At 40.8% G+C, this 15,568-nt stretch overlaps 1 protein-coding gene across 1 annotated transcript; it reads right to left on the reverse strand.

Annotated features, from left to right (window-relative positions):
- Nucleotides 1-1,075: 1,075 nt before the first annotated feature.
- LOC124150189 lies at nucleotides 1,076-14,284 on the reverse strand. The gene is made up of 9 exons (XM_046522131.2): nucleotides 13,342-14,284; nucleotides 9,461-9,781; nucleotides 8,165-8,491; nucleotides 7,001-7,321; nucleotides 5,654-5,953; nucleotides 5,004-5,021; nucleotides 4,399-4,497; nucleotides 4,031-4,046; nucleotides 1,076-3,294 (listed from the first exon to the last, which is right to left on the reverse strand). Exons 1-9 carry the CDS (start codon nucleotides 13,412-13,414, stop codon nucleotides 2,625-2,627), a joined length of 2,145 nt encoding a protein of 714 aa, XP_046378087.2. The 5' UTR covers nucleotides 13,415-14,284; the 3' UTR covers nucleotides 1,076-2,624.
- Nucleotides 14,285-15,568: the final 1,284 nt, after the last annotated feature.

Below are 15,568 nucleotides of genomic sequence, written 5' to 3' on the forward strand. Positions count from 1 at the left end.
TCGTAAATACTATAGCTAGCAACTGTGTAATACAGTTTCTCAAGTCACAACTTTGTCTCAGACGCATCTGAAATAACCTACTGCATGGACATACAAAAATACTGAAAAGGATTTCGTCAACTACACACAGAGTATTCAATCAGTATGTACATGGACATGTACACGGATATGTTCAGGAAAATAGCACAAGCACTTTATGTGGGGAGATTATAATGAACCAACTGGGCTTTGCGCCAGACAATATCTCCCAGTTCTATCTCAGTGGCCAGCAAATATCCATGCATGAACATGAACAACGTCTACGCCGAAACGCGGTCAAGCATCATAACTAAAACATATCGTTGCCTGGTTAAACAGGTTAAAACGGTAACTATCCAAAGACGAAGATGCGGTGTGGGACATGATCTGACACGAAATCTACATGGCGTCAACGACAAGGCTAAGTTAAATATGAATGCATAGGTAGACTTTATTGTGATGGTTAACTCAACAAGCAGGAATCAGTGAGAAGCTACACAATAACTAAATGTGCTGCATTATTCATGTCTGTGCATGCTATAACATCAGTTCACAATATTGTATGTATTTTATATATTTTATGTAGGATTTCCCATGACAAAAAACTTATTTCTTTGGTAAACAACAACTAAAACAATACAACGTTTAATAAGAATTGTGTTCAATACACATTATTTTTACGGTGCATAAATAGAGAATCTTACAGTGTATTTTGATATCAAATATATCAACAGGAGTTGATTAAAGAGGCAAATATTCCTCGGCAAGCCTCGAATTTTTCCACTTTTATCAACTCCTATTTTACGGTGCATAAATAGAGAATCTCACAGTGTATTTTGATATCAAATATATCAAAAGGAGTTGATAAAAGTGGAAAAAATCGAGGCTTGCCGAGGAATATTTGCCACTTTAATCAATGAGTGTTGATATATTTGATATCAAAAGTCACGAGGGTGAGATTTTATTTATCATCCAACATCATTCTTCAGTTTGTAGACCGTAATCAGCAGTGTCTTAAGTGTAAAAAGAGCTGCTAAGAGCTTCAATAGCAGAGCCATTAGTGATGTCATTTAATTGTGACGTCATGGTAAGCAATGACGTCAAAATGGTCTGCAAAGCATTGTGATGGAATTTCATTGCAGCGATATATGCTATGAAGATATCGCTTGATCTCACCCTAGCAATATCTCATACTCTAAAATATAACATATTATTCACAATGGCTTTGCCTTAAACATAATTACAATATATATCAACTATGTACAGGTTTGTATTAAGTTCCCACTGTGACCAATACAGAAGCAATACAACAACAACATCGCTGGCTGACACGGAAGCAATCTGTCATCTATCTAAGGTATGCACAAGGTTAACACTGTTGAATATATACGATATGAAATTCAATGAATCTGAAATACAGAACACTTTAAACAGAGTACACAGAACTGTGCCTAGTTAGGGGATATGTAGGGGTGATGGGTGGCGTCCCTCATCCTTGTGAAGAGTTGTCTTGTTAGGGAATATGTAGGGGTGATGGGTGGCGTGCCTCATCCTTGTGAAGAGTTGTCTGGTTAGGGGATATGTAGGGGTGATGGGTGGCGTGCCTCATCCTTGTGACGAGTTGTCTTGTTAGGGAATATGTAGGGTTGACGGGTGGCGTGCCTCATCCTTGTGACGAGTTGTCTTGTTAGGGAATATGTAGGGTTGACGGGTGGCGTGCCTCATCCTTGTGACGAGTTGTCTTGTTAGGGATATGTAGGGGTGATGGGTGGCGTGCCTCATCCTTGTGAAGGGTTGTCTAGTTAGGGGATATGTAGGGGTGATGGGTGGCGTGCCTCATCCTTATGAAGAAGTGTCTAGTGAGGGGATATGTAGGGGTGATGGGTGGCGTGCCTCATCCTTGTGAAGGGTTGTCTTGTTAGGGAATATGTAGGGTTGACGGGTGGCGTGCCTCATCCTTGTGACGAGTTGTCTTGTTAGGGAATATGTAGGGTTGACGGGTGGCGTGCCTCATCCTTGTGACGAGTTGTCTTGTTAGGGAATATGAAGGGGTGATGGGTGGCGTGCCTCATCCTTGTGAAGAGTTGTCTAGTTTGGGGATATGTAGAGGTGATAGGGGGCGTGCCTCATCCTTGTGAAGTGTTGTCTAGTTAGGGGATAGGTAGAGGTAATAGGGGGCTTGCCTAATCCTTGTGAAGGTTTGTCTAGTTAGGGGATATGTAGGGGTGACGAGTGGCGTGCCTCATTATTGTGAAGGGTTGTCTAGTTAGGGGATATGTAGAGGTGATAGGGGGCGTGCCTCATCCTTGTGAAGGGTTGTCTAGTTAGAGGATATGTAGGGGTGATGGGTGGCGAGCCTCATCCTTGTGACGAGTTGTCTTGGAGCGTTAAAATAAACATATGCTCTCTCTTCAGGAAATGTCCCAGACTCCCTTCCCCCAGATTGGACACGTGGTCAGTTACTTCGGCGCACAGGAACACAACAGATGACTCTGTATATATAGGCTCACGGAGGAGAACGGGTATGTTAGACGATGTACGTGTTGCATCCACAGATAAAGGTAGATGACAAGTTAGCTGAGCTAATTCAGAAAGATGCGGTCGAGTTATAACACAGTTATGTCATCGCATTGACCTGGCATGATCAAGCATTCCGTTTCATCAACTGTGTTTCCATTTTCATTGAGGGAAAGCTGCATAATGTGTTCTTTACTGTCCAGTTGTGTCGCCATAATATCACTGTTCTCTGATGATACTGTCCCCACCAACTCCTGGTATGCCTCAATAGTATCTCTTTTGATACCACTATCAGTATTGCGTTGTCTCTCTTCTCTTTGTTGGATAATGGACATTGTTTCAGCAATGATATTGTCCAAGTTAGATATGATTCTCAACACTGTGTCGGGATGAGAATCTATAGGAGAGCTTACTGACTGAGCTTCAGTTGAACTGATACCACCATGTACTGTCATACCTTGTTCCCCAAATGACACATTTCCATCCACTTCAGGGATTTCGTTTCGCATTTGTCTCCTCTTCTCTCCAATCCCAGATTCTGAAGTAGTTTCTGGGTCAGTACAGTCCAAATTCCCTAGGTCTGGTGCCTTGGTTGCTTGATGTTTCAAACTCTGGGATGTCGATCTGACCGCTTGATCTACCTTCTGTCCTGCAGCTGACCCCGCTTGTGGCATATTGGCCTCAACAAACTCAGCATAGGTTATGCTTTGGAATGACATACCTATATTGTCAGAGGGCGTGATAGGCGACTTGCAAAACCTGTGGATACAATGTCTTCTGTCATTTCCTATATGGCCAACATATTTAAATTTAAATTATTCCACAGCTATTGACACTTTACAATAACGTAGCTTCTTCTTATTGACTCTATCCTCTATAATTGTTTTGTCATACCTTTTGGTATCTGTTATAATGCGAAATCTGATATGTTCCGTCACTGTTGAGAGGGGTGCTCATTTATAACCCTTAGTCCCACACTAATCCGCTAATTCTGGATTTTATCTACAACATAGTAAACTTCTGTGACATGCATCACACTAAGGTATTTCTCCCACATGAAATGGAAATGCCCCATAAAACTGAACTACCGTTCGATGTGTTATAACTCAACTCATTCACGCACTCACGTCACCAAGTTTTCAATGACAGTTTCAAGTTATTAATTAAAAAAACACACAAACCTGATCGTAAGATTGAAACCTTGTATCCTTCACACTATAATGCCAAACATACTGTGTCAGGATGCTACATTATGCACAGATTGTCATAGTTTGTAAGGATATGTCTTTATGAGACTGTAATTCCTTGCTCTCTTGAAGACGGGGTGCACAAATGGCTAAAACACTTGCTCGTCACGGTCGAAGACCCGGGTTCGAGTCACCATATGGTAACAATGTGTCCCCCAAAGTGACGTTGCTAGAATATTGTTAAAAGCATCGAAAACGTGACCCACTCCTTTCAAAAGATGATATGTATACTGTATGTCAGATCCTACCTTCGATTCCAGCGTTCTGCAATAAAACACCAAAAATATGTTTTCATTCAATTTATCTTTTGAAACATATATTATTGCGTCGATCGTCTACGTGGTCTACTGGGTAGAACGTCTGCCCAGAGAGCGGAAGTTTGGTGGTTCGATCTCGGCCGCGTCATACCAAACAACGTTTAACGATGGTACTTGCTGTTAACCTGTCTGGCCCTCGACATTTATGGTATAAAACATGAAATGGTTGACACTATACACATATCTACATTTATCTGTCTGAGGTGCCTTTTTCAGAAGCCATTAATAATAGAAATAAACCGAAATAATTACGAATTTCATTATATCGCAGATTAACTATTAATATTTGGAAATCTTACCTCTGATATTCTTGTTTCGGACGAGTACCACGGCAGCAATGACGAGCAAGGTGATAGCCAATATTAAACAGCCAATGGCAATGCCAGGAGAGGTCGTATCTGGAACATGTACAATGTATTGTATAATAATAACCAACATAATACAGAGTCGGGTAAGGGTAAGGGTAAGGGTAAGGGTAAGGGTCGGTCTGAGGGCAAGTTATTAAATGCATGAAAATAAATCAGTGACATTAAATAACATTGTTAGTGAAAAGTGGAACAATTTCATCATGGGAAATTGTGGTATTATTCCAATGTTTGAGCCTTTTACAAAATGAATATTGCTGATGTATAGAAAAATATTATTTAAAAACAATAATAGTTTATTGCGTAAAATAATTAATTTGGCGCTAAACGCTGATGGACAGGATGACATTTGTGCGAACTGTAATTTCCTAAAAGTAGCTTCTTATAGAATGAACAATGGCTTTTAGGTGAACGACCAAGGAAATTCGTCACGATTCTAAAGCATCAGTTATTGTCAATGAGAGCTCATTATGAATTGGTTATACAAGTGTTTGTCATATTCGACTCAAGGCTACAAATCACATTTAAAATAAACTCACGCGTATTCGTGTTGCTTCCTGCAAAGTGAGGAAGGAGATTTCGTGAAAAAGATAAAAGAAAAGCATTTCAAAGTCATCATCTAAGCAATGTAAACACCCCTGTATGGCACTAGTTATCATTATCTTACAATATATATCTTTACTAAAGGTTTTTGAAAACTGCCTACATCTTATGGGTGAGTGGGTACCGCTTTTAGCAATATTCCAGCAATATCACGTTGGGGGACACCGGAAATAGGCTTCACACATTGTACCCATGTCGGGAATTGAACCCGGGTCTTCGGCGTGACGTGCGAACTCTTTAACCACTAGGCTACCCGACAGCCCCTTACATCTAATGTGACATTAGAAGTACCCAAATTTAAAATTCGAATCTATAATTTCAATAATCGGCTACTTTGAGTTACACGTGATTGGCATACACATGAGTCATAGGTGTTTGGATAAATATGACGCCATCCATTATGCAACAGCGCTGATACATTTCCATTTGACATAACACGCCGCTGGATTTCCTGAATGATATCCATGGCCATTTGAAACCCTTTGAATTTGAAAGTCTCCTAACTATTAGATATATGATGTCTATCAAAATAATAAGTAAGTCAATCAGAATGAATATATTCATATATTTAGGACAGTATACATACGTAGTTGAACATCCAGGACAAAGTCGCTGCTCCATCGCGACACCTGTCCACCCTCCTCTGTACCCTGGCATGAGTAGTTCCCACTATCCTCCTCTCTGACATCAGTGATTGTCAAGGTGGAGCCTGACATTTGGCACCTGGCTCCACACAGTAAGCTGGTGGTGTTTCTTCTCCAGATGTAGGCCATGTTGAGACTGTGGTCAGGTGGAAGACTCCGGGACGTGGAGGAACACGTCAAGGTTATGTTCTCACCCACACTAGGCAGGTCGGCGGCAGTGATATTCGTCTTCCCTGGCTTGCCTGGAATACATGGTAATATGTGTACATCAACATGACAATCTTCAACGTTTGTGTTTAGGCATAAATATATCTCGATTTTTCTTCTCTGACATTAAGTGATATTCAAGGTGGAGCCTAACGTTTGGCACCTTACTTAACTGTTCTAAGATGTAGGACATGGTCCGATCGTGATCGTGGCGAAAAAAAAACGGGACGTGGAGGAACGTTGCATGTCAGCCTTGAATCCCGAGTCAAATTGAACTCTTCTATGTTTCACGGTGTCAAAGGGAACTATCAGCTTATCATACACCTCACACTCGATTATAGCATAGAGCGCCTCCGTGGTCAAGTGACAGAGTGCCTTCCCGGAGAGATCCCGTTCGCGTCTTACCAATAGACCTTAAAAAATGGTACTTTTTGTTACGCTTCCTGGAGCTCGGCATTAAGGGGCAAAAACAAGAACAGGTCGGCTCGGAGTCAGTATACTGTGTCTGAGTGGAGTTCAAGTTAAACTACGGCACGGTATCTCAGTGGGCCTCACTATAAAATCGGCATTAGTCCTGACTAGAACAAGCAGCCACGCCACACACTCACGTGCATGCACGTCGCTATATAAGTTGAACGTGAAGTTAAACCCCATTTCACCTCACCTCTCCTTTTGAGTATGATTACTGCATGGGATGCTAACAGAATAGAACCATACAAATAGTGCTGCAATAGTGGAAAGATACAGGTTTCTATCTGCAATGCTGCTTGATACCTTCAACGAACGCAATGCTAATAGTGGCTATCAATTATTGTAGGAAGAGTCAGTCACGTTATAAATTCAATACGTCGACGTTAGAGAACGACATTGATGAAGACTACATGAATGGATCACCGACAGAGCGACGATATCAGATGCCCCGCGAATCCGGCAAACATTTCCGGCTTCACCGGCAGCAGCCGCCACCCACACAATATGCATATAAAAGTAAGGGTTTGTTTGTTGGCTATCGCAGCACCCAGAAAGACTCCTGCCATACGACGGAGGTCTGTGAACAATGGAGTCTGGTCCGAGCTACTTACGTGAGACAATCAAGGTATGTCCACACTGAGGTACACGGCGATATCCGCTGACACAAAGGTATTTGCCAGCGTCAGATGCTGTAACATTATGAAGCAACAGACGTGCAATGGCATATTCAGATGAAGGACTAATTCCCTTGATCTGCAGTCTTGAGGTGAAGGTATCCTCAACGTTCCATTTATCAGATAGCGTCCACATAAAATGTGGACCAGAGGGCGACGTGATGTAGGACCCGCTCTCCAGGGAGGGCATCTTCCACGTCATCATGGCATCCTCTCCTTCAGGCACCAAAGTGTAGTTCTTGTTATCATCAGACCAATCTGCAAAATAGTTTTCGTTTATTTAGTCGTTCTTGTCCATGGACAAAGATGTTGGTAATGCTGTAGGTGTTTATATACATAATTTACTGGTCGACTGTTCAGTATGTTGTATGGCAGTGTATTTTATAACATTGATTGTTACATTGTTATTTTTTAGATTTGGTCGACGCTCATTGCAGTGTGTTTCGACAGTGATCAGTCGTGAGGAATATGGTGCTTTTAATGTTAGCAAACGTCAGGAAGTTACTATATTTAGACGCTAATGCGGTGCGTGATAGGACCATGTGGAATGACTAAGCACCGCTAGACTGAAGGCACTGTGTACAAACTACCGATGGCTAGCTATGTTGTATATAAGGGAACATGAGCGTGTTTACGCATCGCTCACAATTTTCATCACATCAAGACCAGCTTTCGTGTGTGGATCACTCATCATACCTGGATCCCCGCCTAAGCGCGTCTCGGAAGCTTGACCGCTTTTGCCGCTGGGTGAATATATATCATTATCACTGACTTTTGCTATTACTACTTTATTTTTGTATTTAATACTGACCACTGCCCTCATATTATATATTGGATAGTGTACCACCACTCTATTGGGTACTGCCATTGTAATTGTTGTGCAGCAATTTGTGTTGAATTGTAAACCTAGTTAATTCAATTGTTTATTAATAATTTCACACCAAATTCTTTGACATACAGATTTCTGGGTTAACATTTCGTTTCAATTTGGGAATCGACAGGTAACAAGTAGAATCAATGACAATCTTGCATCTACATGTTTACTGCTCGAAAAGTAAAGGACCCATGTAAACTACACTGAGACATATTGAAACCACTCACTTATTAGGACAATCTGCTCACTCCACATAGACTGTATCTCCCCCACTCCAGCCTGACACTTGTATCTGTCGTTCTCCCGCCAACCATCACGAATAGTCAAGGTGCTGGTGTGGTTTATCTGTCTCCTATCATACACAGAGCTCCACGTCTCAGATGACGCCATGTGATTCTGTCCCCCACTATACAGCCTGACATCATTTCCTCTCCATGTGATTGACACAGTTGGGACGCTATCTGGATAGATCCGTAGTCTACAGTTGCATGTCAGGTTCACAGTGTTGTTGTCCTCCACGTCTTGTTCAATTAGGACATAAGGATCTTGTAAACCTAAAAAACAAGGTATCCTCTCAAGACATAAACAAATATACTATCAAATTTGTATTCAACATTTCAGTATATTAGTTATGTGTGCATCATGGGAAGATTTCTCAACAGTTTCTGGTGATTCCCCACACATCTATAAATAGATAATTAACCAACTTTCACTTTCACACGTTGTCAACAGCATGGTGTGACAACCACGGGTGTATATTCCAAGGAGCTACAAACGCCACAGAATAAGTAACACTGGTATCTACCGAAAGAAATGCCATAGAAGACAAGCTGGTGATGGAGATTACATAAATGAAGCATTGAAAATCAGTGATAACACCTAGTGTTCACAATATTAATGTCAACAAATATATCACAGCTTATTGTGACGTGACACATCTTAATTTATTAATTACCGATTAATGGGTAACTTAATTCCTGTGAAAGGTAAGATTTCAACTTGAATAACGAAATACCCGTTTGCCACTCGGCACAGAACTCTACCCGTCCCTTGTGAGTTGATGCGTTGTCTGTTCAATGACAATGAAACATAGCGACAAAACCCTTTCCATGTCCAATAGAAATCTCTGCATAAAGCAGAGTCGATTGTACAATTCCGACTATATCATGAGCATGTGTTTATGAATCACTATCAAATAGTTATGATACAAGGTATTCGCGACAAGGGGAGCGTATCCTGCCCACTGGTGGCACCCGTCAAACAGATGCAAAGACACGTCAATTGTTAACCTGAAAATATGGTTCAAAATAGGGATATTCACTGGACATCAATTTTGTCACTGATGCGTGAAATTTGGACAAATGCCTGTCAAGCTATACGTACCGAATCTCCCTCACTCGTTGATATACGTCGTGTTGCATTGAGTAGGTGTATTTAATCTCAGCACGCCGTTTATATTGTTGTATGGAGGACAGTTGGAAGTGCCATTTACCATCTTGGAGAACACGTGTATGGGTACTCACCTATAACATAAAGGGTTTGTCCACAGTTTGCTATCCTTGTTCTTCTATACGGGGGACGTGTCGAGTCTAGGTGACAGCTGTACTGACCAGCGTCAGCGGGGGTCACGTTATACAGTTGGAAACTGAAGGTTCCACGTGTGTAGGACACTGAGTCGCCTTTAATCCTGGTCCTCAGTTCCTTATCAGCAACTGTTACTTTATTGCTGCCAGTTATCTGAAACAGTACCCTGTATTCCTTCATCACCTTGAGCTCCTTGATGGGAGACATGGCCCAGGTAACAGTCACAGGTCCTCCAAGGCGAGCATAGACGCCTACAGCAGCTGAGATAGAACAACAAAACTGGTTTCATGTGTCCATTGAAATAATTCAGTTTATATATGATACCAAATACTACACATTGGGAATGTTTTATGCATTATGGATGTGAGTGAGTGAGTTTAGTTTTACGCCGCTTGCAGCAATATTCCAGCAATATCACGTCGGGGGACACCAGAAATGGGCTTCACACATTGTACTCATGTCAGGCATCGAACCCGGGTCTTCGGCGTGACTGGGCGAACGCTTTAACCACTAGGCCACCCAACCGTCCCTATGCATTTTGGAACAAATCAAATGACATATTCATAAAAAAAAATGTATACATGTGTGCTGAATGATCCAAATTCATGAAATAAAATGTAACAGAAACAAAATGATAAAACTGTCAATGAATTACCCTTACGACATGATTAAGTCATTTACTGATTATATGAAAAATAATAATTGATGAAATATGAACATGAATAGATATGTTCGGTCGATTGATTTTCCTTGGTGCTGTGCCATATTCCCTCTAGTTTGTATTACTAGAAAGGTGTTAACAAAGGCTTAATGCCTCTTCTCCGACCCTTAAACCCAAACAGAATGTTGTTTAGATTGTTGATTAAGACATCACAGTCTACAATAAAGCAAGGAATAACTATCAACCTTGCGCATTTCTTTATTGCCGAATGCTCAAATGACAGACAGCCTATTCAGGAAACAGTCAAAGCAGACAAATCTTAGAGACTTTCGACTACAATTACGACTGCTATTAGAGCTATTCTTGAAGTTGCCTTAAACCTTTCGCAAAGTTATCTTACTCATGACACAAATCTCAGGAAACACATTGAGCTCTTTTGTGACGGAGGTAAAATAATGGTGTTTCCCAATGACGTCATTGATGATTCAAGGAATTCCCTAGATTTAAATTGTATCAATATTTATATGAAATTATATATAGGTTTTAAAGATAATCAGTGAATCCGCTATTGAAGATAAATGTAGATGTTATGATTAATGATGCAGCCTCATGTTATTGTTATGGGCAACTGATCTATAGTGGTCATCATTATACGGCCGTTCTCTTTTATTGACAGATATAGCAACCACTGAATATTGATACATAGAATTCGAAAGGATGATGCGAAAGAAAACGAAAATGTGACAAAACACTAACAAGTTCGTACATTATATGGGTATGGCCACATTTCAAAGATTGCATCTAACATTGTTTGGCCAGATGTGAGAAGGAAACTCGGAACATAGAACAATGAAACCTACACAATGTCCACGGAACATAGAACAATGAAACCTACACAATGTCCCAGGAACATAGAACAATGAAACCTACACAATGTCCCCCGAACATAGAACAATGAAACCTACACAATGTCCCCGGAACATAGAACAATGAAACCTACACAATGTCCCAGGAACATAGAACAATGAAACCTACACAATGTCCCCGGAACATAGAACAATGAAACCTACACAATGTCCCCGGAACATAGAACAATGAAACCTACACAATGTCCCGTGAACATAGAACAATGAAACCTACACAATGTCCCCGGAACATAGAACAATGAAACCTACACAATGTCCCAGGAACATAGAACAATGAAACCTACACAATGTCCCAGGAACATAGAACAATGAAACCTACACAGTGTCCCCGGAACATAGAACAATGAAACCTACACAATGTCCCAGGAACATAGAACAATGAAACCTACACAATGTCCCCGGAACAAAGAACAATGAAACCTACACAATGTTCCCGGAACATAGAACAATGAAACCTACACAATGTCCCCGGAACATAGAACAATGAAACCTACACAATGTCCCAGGAACATAGAACAATGAAACCTACACAATGTCCCCGGAACATAGAACAATGAAACCTACACAATGTCCCAGGAACATAGAACAATGAAACCTACACAATGTCCCCGGAACATAGAACAATGAAACCTACACAATGTCCCCGGAACATAGAACAATGAAACCTACACAGTGTCCCCGGAACATAGAACAATGAAACCTACACAATGTCCCCGGAACATAGAACAATGAAACCTACACAACGTCCCCGGAACATAGAACAATGAAACCTACACAATGTCCCCTGAACAAAGAACAATGAAACCTACACAATGTCCCCGGAACATAGAACAATGAAACCTACACAATGTCCCCGGAACATAGAACAATGAAACCTACACAATGTCCCCTGAACATAGAACAATGAAACCTACAAAATGTCCCCCGAACTGCGACGTGGTTTTTGCAACGCTCCCCGAGTGTGAAATCGATAATTTTGGAAGGTATTTTGTGTGAATCAACCCACGTAGATTGTAAACCGACCTTTAGATATTTAAAGTATGTTTTACACAATTTCAATTTTTTCTTTTAGCATTCGTAATTGAATATTCATTCTTGGGTTAAATGATGTCATAAAACATGCCATCTACCTATACATATTCGACAAGGTGTTCATTGTATTAGACGCCATATGTCTCATATGTTGTACTCGTAGTCAATAAGAACCACTCTCATTTTCCATATAAATTGACAAGAAAAGGATCACGTTCAATACGATAGCATGCACATACGCTGCTAGTGTTTCAACCGAAACAAACGAAAAAGGTACATTAAACTACCTTTATAACGAACACGCTTATAACGAAACGACGGATATAACGACTTCTTTTGGTCCCGTCCTGATGTTGTATATATGCTGTATATATTCTTATAACGAACTACGGTTATAACGAACTAAACTTAGTGGTCTCTTTGAGTTATAACCGTTTTGTATGTTGTTTGTATGTTACTTTTTTTCTAGAATGATTGTTAAGCTATCATCTGTTATCGACTCGCTCTTACATCATCAGTCAATACAATGTTTCAGCGGTGTCTGTTAGGGTATGTTGTTCGTTTTGTGAAAGTGAATGTGGCAAACACTCGGTCTTGTGTTCAGAAACGATACAGTGGAACCATACTGCGAATCGTTTTCTTCAACATGCATCACGTCGTGATCTCATGAGACAGGTCTTAATTTTTGTAGTAAACTTAAGATAACGTAGCGCTAAGGCAGCTAAGTACAGACTTAGCTACGATTTGTTGCTACGACACACTAACGCCAACCTTGGTGATAATTTTAAGACAGTTTCGTGAATAGGCCACCAGAAGGTCAATTCCCAACACTGAGCCTAAATGTCAATCTATCCTTTCATTATTGAATTCATTACGATTGTGTTACCCAATGCATATTTCCTGATCCCTGCATGTTGAATGACCATCCGTAAGTACAGCTGTGAACACATTTTTTGAAGATGTTGGACAATCCAATTTTGAAATTAATGTTTGCCTTTGTTCATCAATGATATATGATAAACAGAAGATCAAAGACACGTGTGCTCATTGAAACAAACCGAAATATTTATTTACTTTATCGCAACTTAACTCGACATGCCCATTCGGGACTTGAAGAACATGCTTGTGACAGCTAGGATAATACACCTAAACGTGGCGAGGAGCGAGGTGGTTATAATATATAAAATGTCAAATCACTCACGTGTAGCCCCCGTACAGCTGTCGGTCACTATACTGCAGACAACACATTGTATACACCACCACGAGGGTCGCATAGTGTGAGATTCATCAAAGTGTAAACTGTCCACGTATTGTCCAACCTATGTCATCCAGGCTGAGCGAATTTGAATCTACTAGCGTTTATTTCAACACATTTATTGCAACGTGATGATTCAAAGCGGATTTCTGCCCACTTTCCGCCTCAGGTTTCGACTACCGTGACGTGACTAAAAGTTTCATTAGGTTTGCATCAGGCCAGAATTTATAATTATCTTTAATGATGGTTTTATTTCTGTTGTTATAGTTCAGCAAAGGAGGGTCGGGTGTCCCTGGCAGTATCAGGCTTGCTAGGCTCATCATAAGCTCAGTCCCCTCTACGCGCAGCCCAGACAGCGAATAGGACTTCTCCCATGAGGCCCTGCCTAGTCGAACCCGCCTAGAACGTTTCGGAGAACGTGAAGACTTCCCAACAATGCAGCCTTCTGCATTACCCAGATTATCAGCACTTTATTGCCTGTCCTCCGATGCAAATAAATTACATCGGGTGGTAAGGTTCTGTGGATTGGACGACTGTGTATCGTCGTACTCGACGCCGTAGGACGTTGCTCATAATATCAATCACTGCTTTTTCTTTCTGACCCTCATCTATCAGACCTGTAAAACTCACATTATGAAGTCTAAATGAAAAACACAAAATCCTTTACATCAGACAATGATGTGTATCGAAGTAGCGGCTGGTGAATTTCCTACACTGTATCACACGTGACACTGAATACAATGTCTGACTCAGACAGGCAATGGACACCAGTCTGTGGAGCATTTCTCCATGGATACCATCTCACAGTGCAGCATTTGTGTAAACACAGTCACCCTTAAAACAACATGACTTCCCCGATATGTTACCATCTCACAGTGTAGCATCTATGTTCACATGGTATGTTTATGGTAGGATCAAAACATGCGAAAACATCAGCACAACGCTGTGAATATTTCCGTTATCCCGTTTCCGTTTTCGTCTAAATTTACGCTGTAACGACAACTCGACTTCCCACACAGGATGACACAGAGCCAGAAGTAAAACGACCTATGCGGACCTCGAGGACCTATGCCGTAGATTGTGAAACACTTCCGTAAAGAACTTACATTTGATGTTCAATCATGGACTCTGACATGGTGGTACGTTGTATTGTGTTGGGTATACAGGCATCTGATAATGAGTATCTGGCCTGACATAACTGGAGGGAAAGGGACTCTATATTTAACTAATGAATGATTAAATCAGCCAAACCTGTTTTCTGAACAGAGTATCCACCAGGTAGTATTTAAGAATTGACTCAAACTCGAGCTCGAGAATAGTAACTTAACAGACTGCTTTGTAAATCATTAACGCAAAAAAGTTTACCACGACAGGAAAACCCCACCCACTCGATTATCAGCCAATCAGGAAACTCGTTGTCCGGTTGTGGCGATGACCTGGTTTATGAGACAATAAACAATTGCTTCAATTCACTTTAGCAGTGTCTTTCATTCACTGTAGGTGAAAACGGGTACATCGAGTCCCGCTCGAGTCGTTGAGACACAGGTGCTCAAGTCCATTTGTTTCAAACCTTCAGAGACCTCCTCCAAGATAAGTATGGTCGTATTTCGTTCACTTCTACCACTGCAACTGTAACTTACACAGATTATATTTAAACCTGTCCGTATAAAAAGATTTGTTGGACTTAAAATTGAAAAAGCAGAGTGGAGCCCGACTGGGAAGTCCTTTCAGAAACAGAATAAACTTTTTCGAGATGAGAAGATCTGTTTTCGCTTCTCTGAGTATAGTACCAAGATTGATTTTTCCTGTAAGCATTCCTGCCAGATAGTTGTTTGACAACTGTAACTGGTAGTAATAATAGCTGTGGATCAAGATTATACAGAGTGTGAACCTACAGTTGGTCCCTTCCATAGGTAATTCAAAAAGTGTCAAAAGTAGTACAACACTATGACTAAGTCATTGGAGTATATGAAAACCTCTACTGAAGCAAACATACCATGCACCTAGTGAACTACACAGCTAAGTTTCCCAACGAATCTTATACTCCATGAAAGGTACGAAGCCTAATTATGACGATTTATGAACATGCTATTTATACACCAGAAGGATATTATGAGGAATGTGCTGTTATTTTCTAAAGCTTGTTGGCGCGAACTTAATCGAAATATCGCCA

The sequence above is a fragment of the Haliotis rufescens genome, unplaced genomic scaffold, assembly GCF_023055435.1.
Source record: "Haliotis rufescens isolate VD_foot unplaced genomic scaffold, xgHalRufe1.0.p SCAF_63, whole genome shotgun sequence".
NCBI lineage: Eukaryota > Metazoa > Mollusca > Gastropoda > Lepetellida > Haliotidae > Haliotis > Haliotis rufescens.

What these genes read in the sequence shown, in the direction of transcription:
- LOC124150189 (XM_046522131.2), bottom strand. Translation starts at nt 13,414, where the DNA reads ATGCGACCCTCGTGGTGGTGTATACAATGTGTTGTCTGCAGTATAGTG. An exon ending in CAGCTGTACGGGGGCTACAC is followed by an intron (nt 9,782 to 13,341) that starts GTGAGTGATTTG and finishes GTTCTATCTCAG; the next exon opens with CTGCTGTAGGCGTCTATGCT. An exon ending in ACATACCTTGATTGTCTCAC is followed by an intron (nt 5,954 to 7,000) that starts GTAAGTAGCTCG and finishes CATGTATTCCAG; the next exon opens with GCAAGCCAGGGAAGACGAAT.